Genomic DNA, 13,915 nt, shown 5'->3' with positions numbered 1-13,915 from the left:
CTTTGGAAGCTGAGCCTGCTAGGAACTAAAACAGTTAACACAAAGCATCTTATCCAAAAAAGTCTCCTTGTTCCTTTAAAGAAACATCCGGTTCGAAGGGGTAGTAAGAGATGAAAGTCTTCAAAACATAAAAAAAAAAATTTAAAAAAATCCACATATGGGCAAAAAAGCCTTCAAATTTTGAAGTTTGACAGAGTATCAAGTAGAACACCGTAAGGGAGAAAAAATAGTTTTGTTGATACCAAGGACAGAAACCAAGCACAGAACATAGCCATGTCACTCTTTATGCCCTCTTATGGGAGCTGTACACAACAAATGCAGAGCTCCAGACACGGCTGTACAAAATACACCGCCTTTTCATTACACGAAACACATATGTATCTGCAGCAGAGATCCCACCAACACAAACTTTGGGGGATGCTTCCATTGCTTAGCATTTCAAATGCACTGGGTTTTTTTAAATACTATTAGACTTGTAATACAGTCAGATCTCCAGATGAAACCTGAACATTTTCTTGGATTTTGGGGGTAGGGATTGGGTTGGCATGGTTCTTGCAGTCTTCCTTACGCTTAAAGCGAGTTTAAAGCAACCCAGATCCTACGTGCTACCAGCCTGGCACCTTTCTGATCATAACCATGATCCCACTGAGGACAGGACTATAGGCTACCAAAAATATGGCAGCCCATGCCAAAGCCCAACCCCATGTACACAGAGGTACAGAAAGTATGCACATAAAATGCACATTTATCATTACAGCTCCTTCCTTTAACTATCTGTCTGTAGGACAGATAAAAGAAATATACTGGAGAAGATGGAGATTATTATAATAGGGGAGGTAACAATTTGGCAGTACATGAAGTTAGGAGATGAAAGTAGAAGAACATGTTAAAATAAAGAATACTGAAGAAATAGCAAAGGGTTAAAGGAACACATGAGAAAACCAACACAAACAAGAAACAAAATGAAACTGATTGCTCAAACATTCACTGGGAAGTTAAAAGCCAAGATGCATGGATGAGGCATAGCTGACATCATTTAACCATCAGTTCAGAAAATTCTCTCTAAATCCTTTTAAATAAAACTGCTCAATACACACATTATCACCAACTTCATATAACAGCTACCTTAAGGAAACTCAAACCCTATGACAGTGTTTGAAGTAATTCTGAATATAATCACATAACTCCTCTGAACTCCCACCTCCTTCTTTGAAACACAGACAATAGGTTGATTATTTACAAGGGATCAGCTTAATCTAAAGAGACACTGTTCTCGGAAATACCTGAAGACTGCAATTTCTTTCCAGCTCATGATCAAACATTGCAACAATTCACCTAATGGCATTTATATACTTAACGTGTGTATAAATTTTGCCTGCATAAAGATAGAGATAACCTGGCCTCTCTAGGCGGAGATGTACAGTTTAAAAGCTACGCTTTCCAAGCTGTGCAGTAATCACTTGAATCTTCATTTGCAACTGATCCATGTTTTGGGGAAGAAGAAAACTTGCACAATTTAAAAGGATGTTTTACTCTGCGAAAGTTGTCATCGGAGGGTGAATATAGTAATTTTAGGAAGTTTCACTTGCGGTTTTTTTGAAGTTAGCAACAAGGAAAATCAATGGGGGGTTCTTGCACCAAAAACTGAAAAGTTAAAATTTTTATGTGAAGAACTTAAAGACAAAAACCTTTGGCACACCTGGCAAGTTCTTTCTACAGTTGAACACACATGTATCAGCAACGTAAATGTCAAAAGCATTTGTCCCATCACAGCTCTTCTCACTTAACTTTAAAAGTTGTTCCTGTGTAGGGTTGGGGGATTGGTTTTTGCTTTTTTCTAAAGTAAAATGAGGTTGCTAGCATACAGCAAAGTGGAAACTTTTCAAGCACCACCTCCCTGAGGAGCTACTTGCTAAGATGCACAGAAGTCTTACTAAACTCTTACTGTCTGACCAAGCCTAGAAGTTTACACACAGCATTACACTATTGTTTTTACGTGTCACCTCTCAAACCAATTTGAAACAAGTTCAGTATCAGGCAGCTCAGCAAACCCTGATCTTGTAAGTGATACCAGAGCCACACTTCACAGAAGCTGACAGCTGAACTCAGCCCAAAGAAGCAGGAAGAAATTAAGTTTTATCTGTCCTGTTCTGCTTTGCTCCCCAAATCAAGCAGAAGTTGTCAGGAGGCTTCAGGGGGGGTCTAATAAAACCACAGTAGTTAGATTTTACATGATACAAATCTCTGGCGCTGAGCTCCCGACTTCAAAGGAAAATATCCAGAAAGTTACCCCTTAGGGAGCTGCACCTACATGCAGAAGGAGCTATCAGCTATTCTAGGAAGCACTGTCCTTTCCACCCATAATTATTAAAAGGCTAACGTTCTGGAGAGCTTCTACACTGGAGAAAATAATTTTGTTACTGAACTGTATGAAAAGTGTCAATGAGTTTATTTTAATGCATATTTTATTTGCATATCTTTTCCTGTCCTATCCTACCCCAGGCTTTACAGACACCTTCAATAGCCAGTATACAACTTCTCAGCTTCTAGTACCACTTTGCTCCAACATCAGGAAACAGAGTTGCTTGATGCATAACCCTTCAGCTAATTTAGAGGCATATTTAAATACTTACTTTTAATGACCAACAGATTACCATGTAATGCATTGCCTGGATTTCCATACTACAGTAATTTTTCCATTAATTACAGATATTTATAAACATATTCTTTTTTTTTTTTTTTAAATAAAGCCTTAACAGCTCAAAGAATCAATAAATATTCAACTTAGATTTCTGGGGAAAAAATGAGGGGTAGGAAAACCACAACCTACTCTTCAGCATCAGCTGACATCACCAAATCATTTATATAAATGAAATTAGCCTAAGTTAACATATAAAGATGATCAAGGAACAACAACAACAAAAATCCCTTCTGTAACAAGAACAGCTTTCTGCATAACTAAATTTTCAGAGGAAAACATTACACTTACAAAAGTGAGAAACCATCACATCACCAATTGCTGCAATAGATTTTTCAAAGTAATAAACAGGGACAGTCAAGAAGAGTGAGGAAGCAAACAGAACCTGGGTACCTATACAGTTCGATTAAAAAAAACCGAAAAAAACAGGAAAATACTCATTTGGCAAATTCTTCACTGCAGACATTAATACATTAACAGAAAGCCTGCTGTGAATTAGTTTTCACTTTTTAATCACATGGTAGAAGCTCCAGATGGGCTAGATGCCAAGTCATTTAAAAGCATTCAAGTAATAGGAATACACACCAGCATTTCATTTAACCTCACTCAGCTCCACTAAATGAAGTAACAGTGCTCTCAATCAGGCTTAATTGTTGTAAGAAATGTGCAAAACATCTCCAGCTCTGCTTCAGTACAGCAACAAACCACTTTCACTCATAAGCTATTTTTGGAACTCATTATTTTGGAAAATACATCTATAAGAGCATACTTACAGATTGTATATCTTGTAATGGTTTTTATGCTTTGAATCCAAAAACCTTAAGTAGAAAAAAAAAAGGCATGTATTAATACACATTGCAATAATGTTGACCTTAATTTGCAGCATCATTAAAGCACCATCCAGCATGTGCAGTTCTGCATTCCAAGTCCCAGCTGGCCCTGCAGTGCCTCAAAGTCAAAGAGGCAGCGTGTTGCAAACCTCACTCATACAAATAATCCCGTCGTATGAGTAAGACTACTTATGCAACTGAGGAGACCAAGATCTGATCTGCAACTATTTATTGTATGGACCAATCTGCACTGATGTCTAAGATACCTGTACATCAATGTATTAAGCTAAGGAAGGGTTGTTTCTTTTTTAAAACAGAAAGCATTGATTACATAAGGTATCTGTAAACACTTCCAATTTAATCATCTACACAAAATATTTTGCCACAGTGGTAATTCCAATAAAAAAAAAAAAACAACCAGTTAAAATAACTTCCATATTCCAGTTATAACAGCCAGAATAATTTATTTTAACTCCAGGTTTTTAAAATGGCCATTATTTGCCACTGAAGTCTGAGGACAGTGCCCAATGACATTCTGGGTTCAGAAAAGAAGAGGAAGACCACTATACGATTTCATTTTCATGCTTTGTAACAAAAATTTCCCATACAAGCCTCAGAGAGCCAAACTGCAAACATGATTCATCAAAATTGCCATGATTATATATGATGTGTCACCTGGCAATGTTCAAGAAGAAATAACATACAAATGTTTACACTTAACATCATCAACAGTGTGTATCTGCACATCAGCCAGAAGGAATTTAATTAGCCATGACAGAACATGCTGTTCAAATTGAAAAGAAACACTAGCTGCTAAAATCCTGGAAAGCTCAAGCAAAAACAAGCTCTGGTTATCAGTCATAATATTCCAGAAGAACCCAGAAGAACTCTGTGGTTAAACCGATGAGTTAAAATAAGAACAGATGTGAACGCTCCTTGTGCAGCATTGAGTACAAGATTCCAATTTCATTGGCAAAAATATTTCATGACTCCCACTGGCGTCCCTGTTGGCAGACTTTGAGAGATTAAAGAAGATGGTGGACATGGCGATTTGTTTCAGGAGATGTCCCCGCTTATTTAAAACACACTGGAGAGCAAGGATAGCTGACTCCGCTTCTGCCAGTAATATCCACAAAGCTGAGTATTAGCTTTCATGCAAGTATTTTTCTAAGGACAAAATTCCATCCAAAACCTCTCAAAGCCTCAGTCGCAGGAGACAGCCAGCAGTCCAGGTCATACTTCTCATACAGTATTATCATTAAATTTGTCAGGATACCAGCTATTCAGAAAAAGCTCACTGGCGTATCCTGGCTCAATACCAATTGCTCCAGAGCTCAAACGCATTGAATTTCTCCATAAAAGGCTCTTGAAAAAAAATTCCACAATAAAAAGACGACAGGAGCGGATGAGGACCTGCTGATTGCAACATGCAGAATGGTGCATGATCACATTTTGTGCATTATTCTCGTTTAAAAATAGGGGGCAACAAATATAATGCTACTTTAGCATCCAGTTCCCTACAGCCAGTTTATCTGCATCTCTCCATATCCTAATTTGGTTGATTATGCTTTTAGGTGATCACTACTCCTTTTGATCACAGTGTTTATGGACAACTTAATAGTTATATAGTCATTCCCCTTCAAAAGTCTAATTTACACATATCTACATACTTAACCAATAAAATATATTTTCCTTCATACAGGAGCAACTAAAATCAATGCTGTGAATGGAAGAGGGCCTTCAAAGAGTACTGCCTATTACTATTGATTTGGATTATTCCCATGTCATTTATTCCAAGTCCAGACTTTGCCCCCTACTACAATTTCCAAAGGTGGAGTCCATTAGGGACCACATATTTCACGTAGCAGACGCAATGCCCACATCAACTTAATGAAAAGGTGGCTCTGACTGCTGGTAAAGAAAGATTTGAATTTGTGGGGGAGCCCGTAACTGTCCCAAAAGGACAGCAAAAGCTTTTTCTCGTGTGCAAGCTGTGTGCAATGATACGATTAGAAAACACAACTTCACGCCTCTGTTAATTGTAGCAGAGGCATACACACTCTGCAAGAGTATTTACAGATTGGTATGCTGAACCTCACTGATAGGACCAGCTCTGGAAAAGCGATTTCTCACTACCACGTGACAGAACAAGGTCGCTTCAGCAAGCCTGGTCAAATCCAGCCTCTGACATTTTCAGTACTATTTGTGGATAGTGAGCTTCGTCACAATGGTTAAATATGCAAAAACAAAACCCCCTTGAACTCATCTGAAGCTAAGCACAGCTGCGCAGGGAAGTCGCTACCTCCAGACGACTGATTCTCAGTTGAGGGTTACAATTCCTCCCAGTGTGGGAACTGAGGAGCTGTCTCAACTCACTTCTGTACAAACCTGGGTGCAAACAATTACCAGTGACATTCAAGCAGCGCTAATTCTGCCTGCCAGTGATTATGAGAAACTTCTGTGGCATCTCTAGCCTGGGAGCAGCACCTTCTTGTCCAGATACACCTACTTCTAACTTCACTGCATAACCATGCCCCTTACTGCATTATAGCCCCATCCCCGAACATCAAGTCTCTTGGAGAGCTACTGAACTTCTGACCTCAGATGCCCAAGATCTCAAAAGCACCATGCATGACTTAAAAAATAAGAACTCAGGATCCTAAAAACACTAACATTTGGCAGCTTCTGCCAAATATTCAGTTTTTAATGCAACCTCTCACACTACATTCTCCAGGCAGGGTGTTGACTAAGCAAATTACAACGATGCTCCTGAAACACCAAGTACACCTCCCCCAGTTGTGTCCAGCAGTTCAGAGGAGATAACTTTATTTGATGTTAAAAACGACAACCTGTAGGTTTTTTTACAAAATGTGCTATAAAGCATCACCAGCAATAATGAATTTTAGCTGATTTTTCTCCTCATCTGCAATTATTGAACACAGCCAGATGTAAAAGCCTTTTGATTTACTACTTTAAATCAAAATTAACTTATCAAGCACTTCATTTATTGATTGAAGAAAGGATATGGGCAAACATATTCTGAAATGCCATCAGCTGAGGAAACTCTCAGCACTGCAAATACAGGCATGGACTGACATCTTTCTAAAAGCAAAGAACCTCCTTTTACTCCAACGCAATTTACTGAAGTCAATTTTTCACACTATAAAGCAGAATACATGCATTTGAGATCAACCCAGAACAGCAGTCTGGTCTAAAATTCCCGAAAATATCATTTTTGTTGTTTCCAACATTTTTCAGAAAAGCTAATACGGCAACATCCACAAGATGCAAAATCTTGCATCTTGAATTCTATGAGTCAGAAGACGCATCCTTTCCTTAGCAGAACATAAATGAGTGCAGAAAAGGATACTTAAGATTTACAAGAATAAGTTAAGGAAAAGAAAAATAAAGCCTTACCTTACTACATCATCAATGTTGTTCCGGTATACTCCTTCAAGCCTCTCCGCAGGAAAACCCATAGCAATTATGTTTGGATAAATATCTGAATATGCAAGTTATGGAAACATTTGTAAAGGATGTGAAGTTTCTACAATAGCATTAAATGGACATTAATCAAATGTTTAACTCTGTCAAAGTCAGAGCAACAACTCCAACCAACTCCCATATGCTAACAATTCAGCTTTATATATGCAGTAATAAGGGATCGTTTCCAAAAAGACCTGAGAAAAAGATTGGGGGGGGGGGGGATCCGGAGAGAAACTTTTGAAAACACAGTACTTGGACCACAGCCACTATAACAGAAATTTTCTTACATGTCAAACAGGTAACTTATTAGAAGTCTATGCTGTTGGACAGCTGATGGTTAACATCCATTAGGAAGGCAATCCACTAGAAAAGCAGAGTCAAGTAATCCACTTCTATTGTACATCATCTCCCTAGTATCACATAGATGCTACGTACTGGTCTTTCTCTACAGTTTGAGTGGCATATTAAATTCAATGGGAAACTATTAAAATAGTCTTGTGTGACTAAATTGCAAGATGTTCCAAATTAAAACCCATGTCCAAGTCCCCAGCGATGCCAAAATAGGTATACTATGCAAAACAGCAGAACAAACAAAAAAGTGCATTTCAGGCATGTAAGCCCTGGCAAGGCTACAGAAACACTAACATTTTTATCACTTCCCATGATTTCTACATAACAGACCACTATAGCAGCTGCTAAGGTAGCTCCGAATGCCTAAATGTAAGATATTGTAATAGATGGGAACATACAGATCTGAAAAAGATTATGTATCTTGTTTATTAAAAAACCCAATTCCCTACTTCTGGAAAAATATTCTAGTTTCTTATTCTGAACTACCTGTAATTCACTTGCCAAAAGCAACCTGAGATAAAGAACTTACGAAAAATACCTCTTAGCAAAAACAAATTAGCACTAAGGAAAAAGGCCAAATAGGAATATTGTAAGTTTACATCTAGAGCCGATGTAAAAAATTCACAACAAATTGCTAGAAAATTACTGGTATTTATTTTCCTGGTGGTGTAATGATATACGGATTATTTTTATTTTTAAACAGAACTCAAGAAAAGAAAGTACTCCCAAGGTTTAAACATTATTAGAAATTATAATGTAGTGAAGAAGCTTCATTGAAAAGCAAAACAGAAATGAAACTAGCAGCTCGAAAACAGACCATACCCTACCACATTACCATACTCCCCCTCAAACTAATTTTAGAAGGAATAAGAACAAAGCATGGTATGGTTGAAGTGGGTCCTGCTTTAAACAAGGGGGCTGAAACAGGTGGTTTCCAGAGGTCCCTTTCAACCTAAATTATTCCACAATTGTAAGAATCACTTTTATTTTTATGGTTAAAATATAACAAAGCTCCAAAGAGTAATCATCAGAATGGAAGACATTGTAGCAGCTTCCAAGATATTAATATTCCAGTTACTCGTACACAAAGAAAAACCTGAAGTAGGATACAAACTACTTTACTCCATCCTTGCAGGATTCCCACAAGCCTAGTACTCATAGGAAACCAGAACAAAGTTCCACATTTACACAGTTAACTAGAAGACTTAAGAAAAACATGAAGAACTGAATACACGGAAATAATGTTTTCTACTCTCAAAAAAAGAATTAGCATTTACTATGTTTAAATCCAAGTATTAATAGACATTGGTTTGCTTGGACTATCCAAAAGATGATTTATGCAGACAATGAGAAAAATATGAAAGCTTTTGAGAAATCCAAACAAATATCTATAGCTGCCTTAAATACAGACACTGAAAGGAGTTCGTGTCTGGTTTCCAATTTATTCTGCACTTGCACAAACCCTAAAAAAAGCTTATCTTGAAAAAAAAAAGTTGCCTAACTTTCAGAGCTTGTCATAACTTCAGATACTATCAAATCACATAAATCTTAAACTTTGAACTTCACTCAATGTATTTTACTCCACAAGCAGTCCACACCTCTTTGTTAAACTAACAAAAGGCACTATATAATTAGCAATGTATTTACTATTTTATCAGTTACTACTTGTTATAAGCAAAAGAAACTGGTTATAAATCATGTGCACCTGCTGTATGCCTGTTAACAGTGAATTTCCTTTCATCTAGCACAATCCATCACTCCATCCTTGTTCCTGATTTTAACCTGATTTCTACCTACTGCCAGTTCTAGCATTTATACTCAAAAGCACATCCTTTTGTGTCCTGCTCTGAGCAGCAGGGCTATATGAATTACCATAGCCAAATAATCCAGTATATTAGCCTGCTTTCCACAGCACTTCTCCATAGAAGACAAGCATTCATGTTAGCAACAGGGGTAAAATAAATTCATTCTGACATACCACATCAAAATAAAACTCAGTTTCAACTACAGTATCACCCGTGAGACAGATGCCCAAACTTCACCAAATTGCCATGTAACTTTGCAAATTTCTATTTGCAATCGTGAGCTTTACTACACATCTTTTTCACACGTTTCAGCCTGCAGTTTATGTTCAGATGCTTTTCTTCTGCTGTTGGCTTTTCCTCTCCGAGAGGCTAAGAAACAAGATACTTTCCAGGATTCCCAGCTGGTGCAAGATGGAAGCGAAGCAGACAGACACCCCAAGTGAAGGGAACAGAACATCTTAACAGCAGCGTTTCCAGTTTGCAGGCTCACAGACTTGTCCAAACACCAAAGCCTCAAAACACGCAGGCAGAGAGAGATAAAAATTTCCAAAATAATCGGGGCGGTCTCACACTTTTGGAAAGTGCGATCCCCTTTTGGCTCCCGCATCTCATGTGACTGCTCTCCCCTCCCTTGCTCCTCAAGGGCGATGCACGAGCAGTACGTGCACAGCTCGCATGCATTTCTTCTTTTAAATAGGAGCAAACCAGCAGAATTGAATGCTTAAGCTTAACCTGTGCATCATTATAGGTGCATTTTTAAACCCAGAGCTGGTATTGCAAAAGGTGTTCCACAATATGCCAGTAAGTAAAGAAAATGGAAAAAGACTTCAAAGGGCGGGGGGGGGGGGGGCAAGGGGTATGAATCAATTTACTGATGCTGATTTAATAGAAGTGTTGTATGCTCTGGGGTTTTGCATCCTGATAGCACAAAAACTGAAGTGTTGCTGAAAAACATATTCAACAGTAAGCGGGGGGGGGGGGGGGGGCTGTTTTCAGAAAAACATGATTGTTGTTTTAAACAGACAAGCCAATTTCTCCCCCACCTAAATATAATCGTCCTGAAGTACCTTACTTATTATCTCAGAGTATTAGACTGGAATGCAATTCACACGCCACTGCTGACTCACTCTCCTGTCTGCAACAGATCTGGTGTTAAAGGACACCAGCCCCAGCAAGCAAAGGACACCCTTCCACAGCACCCGTGTGAGGCTGCAGGCTTCACCTGCTCCAAACAAAAGCAAGCAACAACTATGACAAATGCATTCATATTGCTGGTGAAGATTATTTATGTCTTTTTCATGTAGGCTCCTGACAAGCATGCTGAAGAAGCACGTTGCTTTGAAACTCTTTTGTTGGTTCAAGCAACTGAAGAACGCCTTTTGCTTTAAGGAGCAACGCAAGATGGAAGAACAGAGTGGAAGTGCTGTTGCTGTTTGTACAGATGATCTAAATCTCTGAGCAGAAATAGCAGCTTCATCACTTAATTGAAAAAGCTGCCATGAAAACCAAGCTCTTTCACCCTTTCCTCTCCTGCAAAAAGATGTCCCAAGATCTGCAGCAAGTGAAGGGGATGGTTGTTACAGCATTGGTACTAGCTTGCTTTTTCCCTGATGCTGGGGAACGAAACAGTCCTCCTCAGGGACAGCCTGTGATCACTGCATGGAAGGGTACGGAGCCAAGCCAGTTAAGGGAGCAACTGCCCACTGAGCATCATCTTCAGCAACTTCTTTTATCACCAGCCGTGCTCAACAGTTCAGAGACACCGCTTTTCACACCTCAGTTAATTTAACATTGATTTCCAAAGCTGAAATTAAGATATTTGCTACCAAGACAAGATTTCTTACAAAGGAGCTTGGAAGCTGGGCTTACATTCAAAGCAAGAATTCTGAGTCATCATGAAATTGGTAATGATACTGATAATTTTAGAAATCTGGAAGAACTGATGACTTAAAACATGCAACAAGTTCATTATCAATTCCAAGCTTTTTTTTTTTTTTTTTTTAGACAGGCAAATGAAAATGGAAAAAGCCTCAGCCATTTATTGAGGCAGTTCTACAACGCAGGTAAAACAAAGTTAACCAAACTGTCATAACTACCAAAATTTGAAATGGGCTTTCTAAAAAACATAAAATAAACCCTGCCACGTTTTGCCGAGGTAGCTCTTCCCTAAGAAACCCATTCTCAGAAATGGTTTCAACAATTTTTAAAGCACTCATTCCTTTCTCAATCCTGTAAACATGGATGCTGGGATTTTAGTTAGCAATTACAATAAAAAAAAAATACAAGACACTCATGATACACAGCAGCAAAACACTAAAATGCCATCCTCTACTCAAATTCATACTTCTTACTAACTACCAAACTTCAGCTTTCAAATGAACAAAGACAACACTACTCTATACCCAAGGAACCTTAAAATGAAAGCAACCAATCATTTGCTAAGTTACCAAATGCCACAATGAAAAAGCGATGCTTTGTCTGTACTGAAGACATACCAAAGCAAATAATCCATACGCCACTTCAGAAACACCTCTGCTCTAATGCTGTTCATAGATTTAACAAAACACTGTTCTTAAAGCCTGAAATCATTCCCACATGCTAAAGACGACAGTCCTTCCAGTTGCTATGAGAAAAATCCTGTACCATTATGCAAATCAGCAGTTATAATCATTTTCAAAAATAGCTGTCTATATATTTACATTATGCCAAGATCAAATTAAAGAATATGCAGTATACACTTTAAATTTTACATACATATAGATATAAACACAAATTACTCATGTTGGTCCTATAACTGATTCTGCTCACAAATTCAGCTTTTTTCCTAATAATGGAAGGTGGCCAAAAAAGCATACCGAAATATTTACCAATTCTTAAGTTCTTAAACAGCCACAAGAAAGTTGCAAAAATATACAGCTTAGTCTTTCTTGCAATGATCAACATTCTCAATTAATATCTAGAACGTGAGTCACTAGAATTTCTAAGTAATTTATGAAGTCCTGTTTCAAACAAAGTATTTAATCCCTTATCCTCGCTCTGCTCATGAAGGCAGCTATAACTGAAAAACAGAAAGCAAATGACCTAATCTTCCTATTTTATAAGCATGCTAGAGCATGCAGTGCTTAAGAATTTACATATAGCTTTACTTTTTAAACCCAACACTGACAACAGATTTTAAATCAAAATGCAAATAAAAAACAACTTTAAAACTATTAGACCTTTACAATCAAAGGCTTCAGGAAGACCTACCAGGCATTAGACTTCATCTTTCTTTAAAAAGGAAATTTAAAACAAGCTGAGTGTGCCTGAAGCTGTGAATGATGGCCACTGTTCAAGTCATGCTTTGGAGCTAAAAAACTTACTGCAAATCCTGAACCTGACACCTTCAAACAAAAGGACAACAGTCCATTTTTCCCGACCCGCAGTTTCCAGCTTCCAAATATGAATCTTACTTAAAGAACAGATTTAAATTGGTGACTCTGTTGCCTGAAAAAAAGCTTCACAACTGCCAGGAATGCAAATTTTCACTTCCAGTTCAGGCAAGCAAGGCATGTACTTGCTTTAATCCGCTCCTAAACAGCCCACTCCTCATTCGCGCGCAAGCTGCTGTCAGTTTTGCTCCACTATGCGTCACCCATCACCCTCCCGGCTGCGGAGAGCTGCAGTGCAAAGGAAACCAGCCTCTAGTATTGGGTGGCCAAGCTGTCAACTGCTAAGTCCCATTCGATAGTGACACTGAAGAGCAGAGAAACAACGTGACTTTGAAGTCTCCGAAAGTTGCTTTGTTGTCTCAATTTGTCTGCAATTTTCAGGAACTCTTGACTTCAGTAACCATGTAACGTGGTCTAGCAGCGCATCTGGCCCTACTAGCTATGAAATGTTAGCGTGCTAACCTCAAGCCCTTTAACTCCAGCTTAAACAAAACCATACAGCAACAGCAAGAAAAAAAGAACTCTTCTTGCTGTTCAACAGCTTGACAGCCTGAAGCTACAGGGGGAGTGTTACGAGAAGTGTCCACACTCCATCCTCAAACAGATTTAAGAGTCCTGACAAATGGCCAAGCTCTTATTAGTGCCATTTTCTTGACAGCATCCCTAAAAAAAAAGACATAGGAAAATATACCCAGCCAAATCTAGAAAAGTTTCCTAGAATGTATACTGTTTAGCCTATACACATGCATACCTTTTGTTGTTTTTTTTAAATAGGTGGCATTTTCATTAGCCAGCATGAAACGCGAAATAAGTTTACTATTTTTCTATGAGTCTGGATAATCAGGAAGTATAGAGGAAATGAACAGGAAGAAAGTTCTTCAGAGCAAAGGAGGATTCCTTGTAGCCAGCCAGCTGCACTTGCCAACTCTACCATCTGTGCCTTAAAGAACAAGAAAAGAGACCAACTCAGATGTGGCTGAAACATTTTATGATTTAGAAGAAATGCATTTAACCCCTTAATGCTCAATATTTCAACTACAACCCTTTTTTTTCCTTCCTTTTTTTTTATTTTTTAATCTTTCAGCTTGTAATTTAAATGCAGCAACCTAGACAAAGAACAATAAAACTGCAGCTCCTTCATTTCCAGGAGGCAAACCTGTCCAGATGAGGTCATGGGGCTGACAACAGGTCTGGAGAGGAACTCAAATTCCCACAGTGCCAAGAAATATATCAGAAGATGCTTGAAGATGATACTGCCAGGTTGTCTCTGGAACCAGCTATATCCTCAACTCACTTCCATCCCATAGCGGGGCT

General features: G+C 38.4%; 1 protein-coding gene across 1 annotated transcript in view; it reads right to left on the bottom strand.

Annotated features, from left to right (window-relative positions):
- Positions 1-13,915, bottom strand: part of PTEN (phosphatase and tensin homolog) — a 50,181-nt gene that overhangs the window by 26,420 nt on the left and 9,846 nt on the right. Inside the window, exons 2-3 of the mRNA XM_069795935.1 lie at positions 6,946-7,030; positions 3,472-3,516 (exon numbers count right to left, since the gene is read on the bottom strand). Coding sequence (XP_069652036.1) covers positions 3,472-3,516; positions 6,946-7,030 — 130 coding nt within the window. The remainder of the gene's footprint in view (positions 1-3,471; positions 3,517-6,945; positions 7,031-13,915) is intronic.

This window comes from Haliaeetus albicilla, chromosome 11 (genome assembly GCF_947461875.1).
Source record: "Haliaeetus albicilla chromosome 11, bHalAlb1.1, whole genome shotgun sequence".
NCBI classification, from domain to species: Eukaryota; Metazoa; Chordata; class Aves; order Accipitriformes; family Accipitridae; genus Haliaeetus; species Haliaeetus albicilla.
The sequence above is the reverse complement of the archived record's forward strand: the minus strand, read 5'-3'. Positions and strand labels throughout refer to the sequence as shown.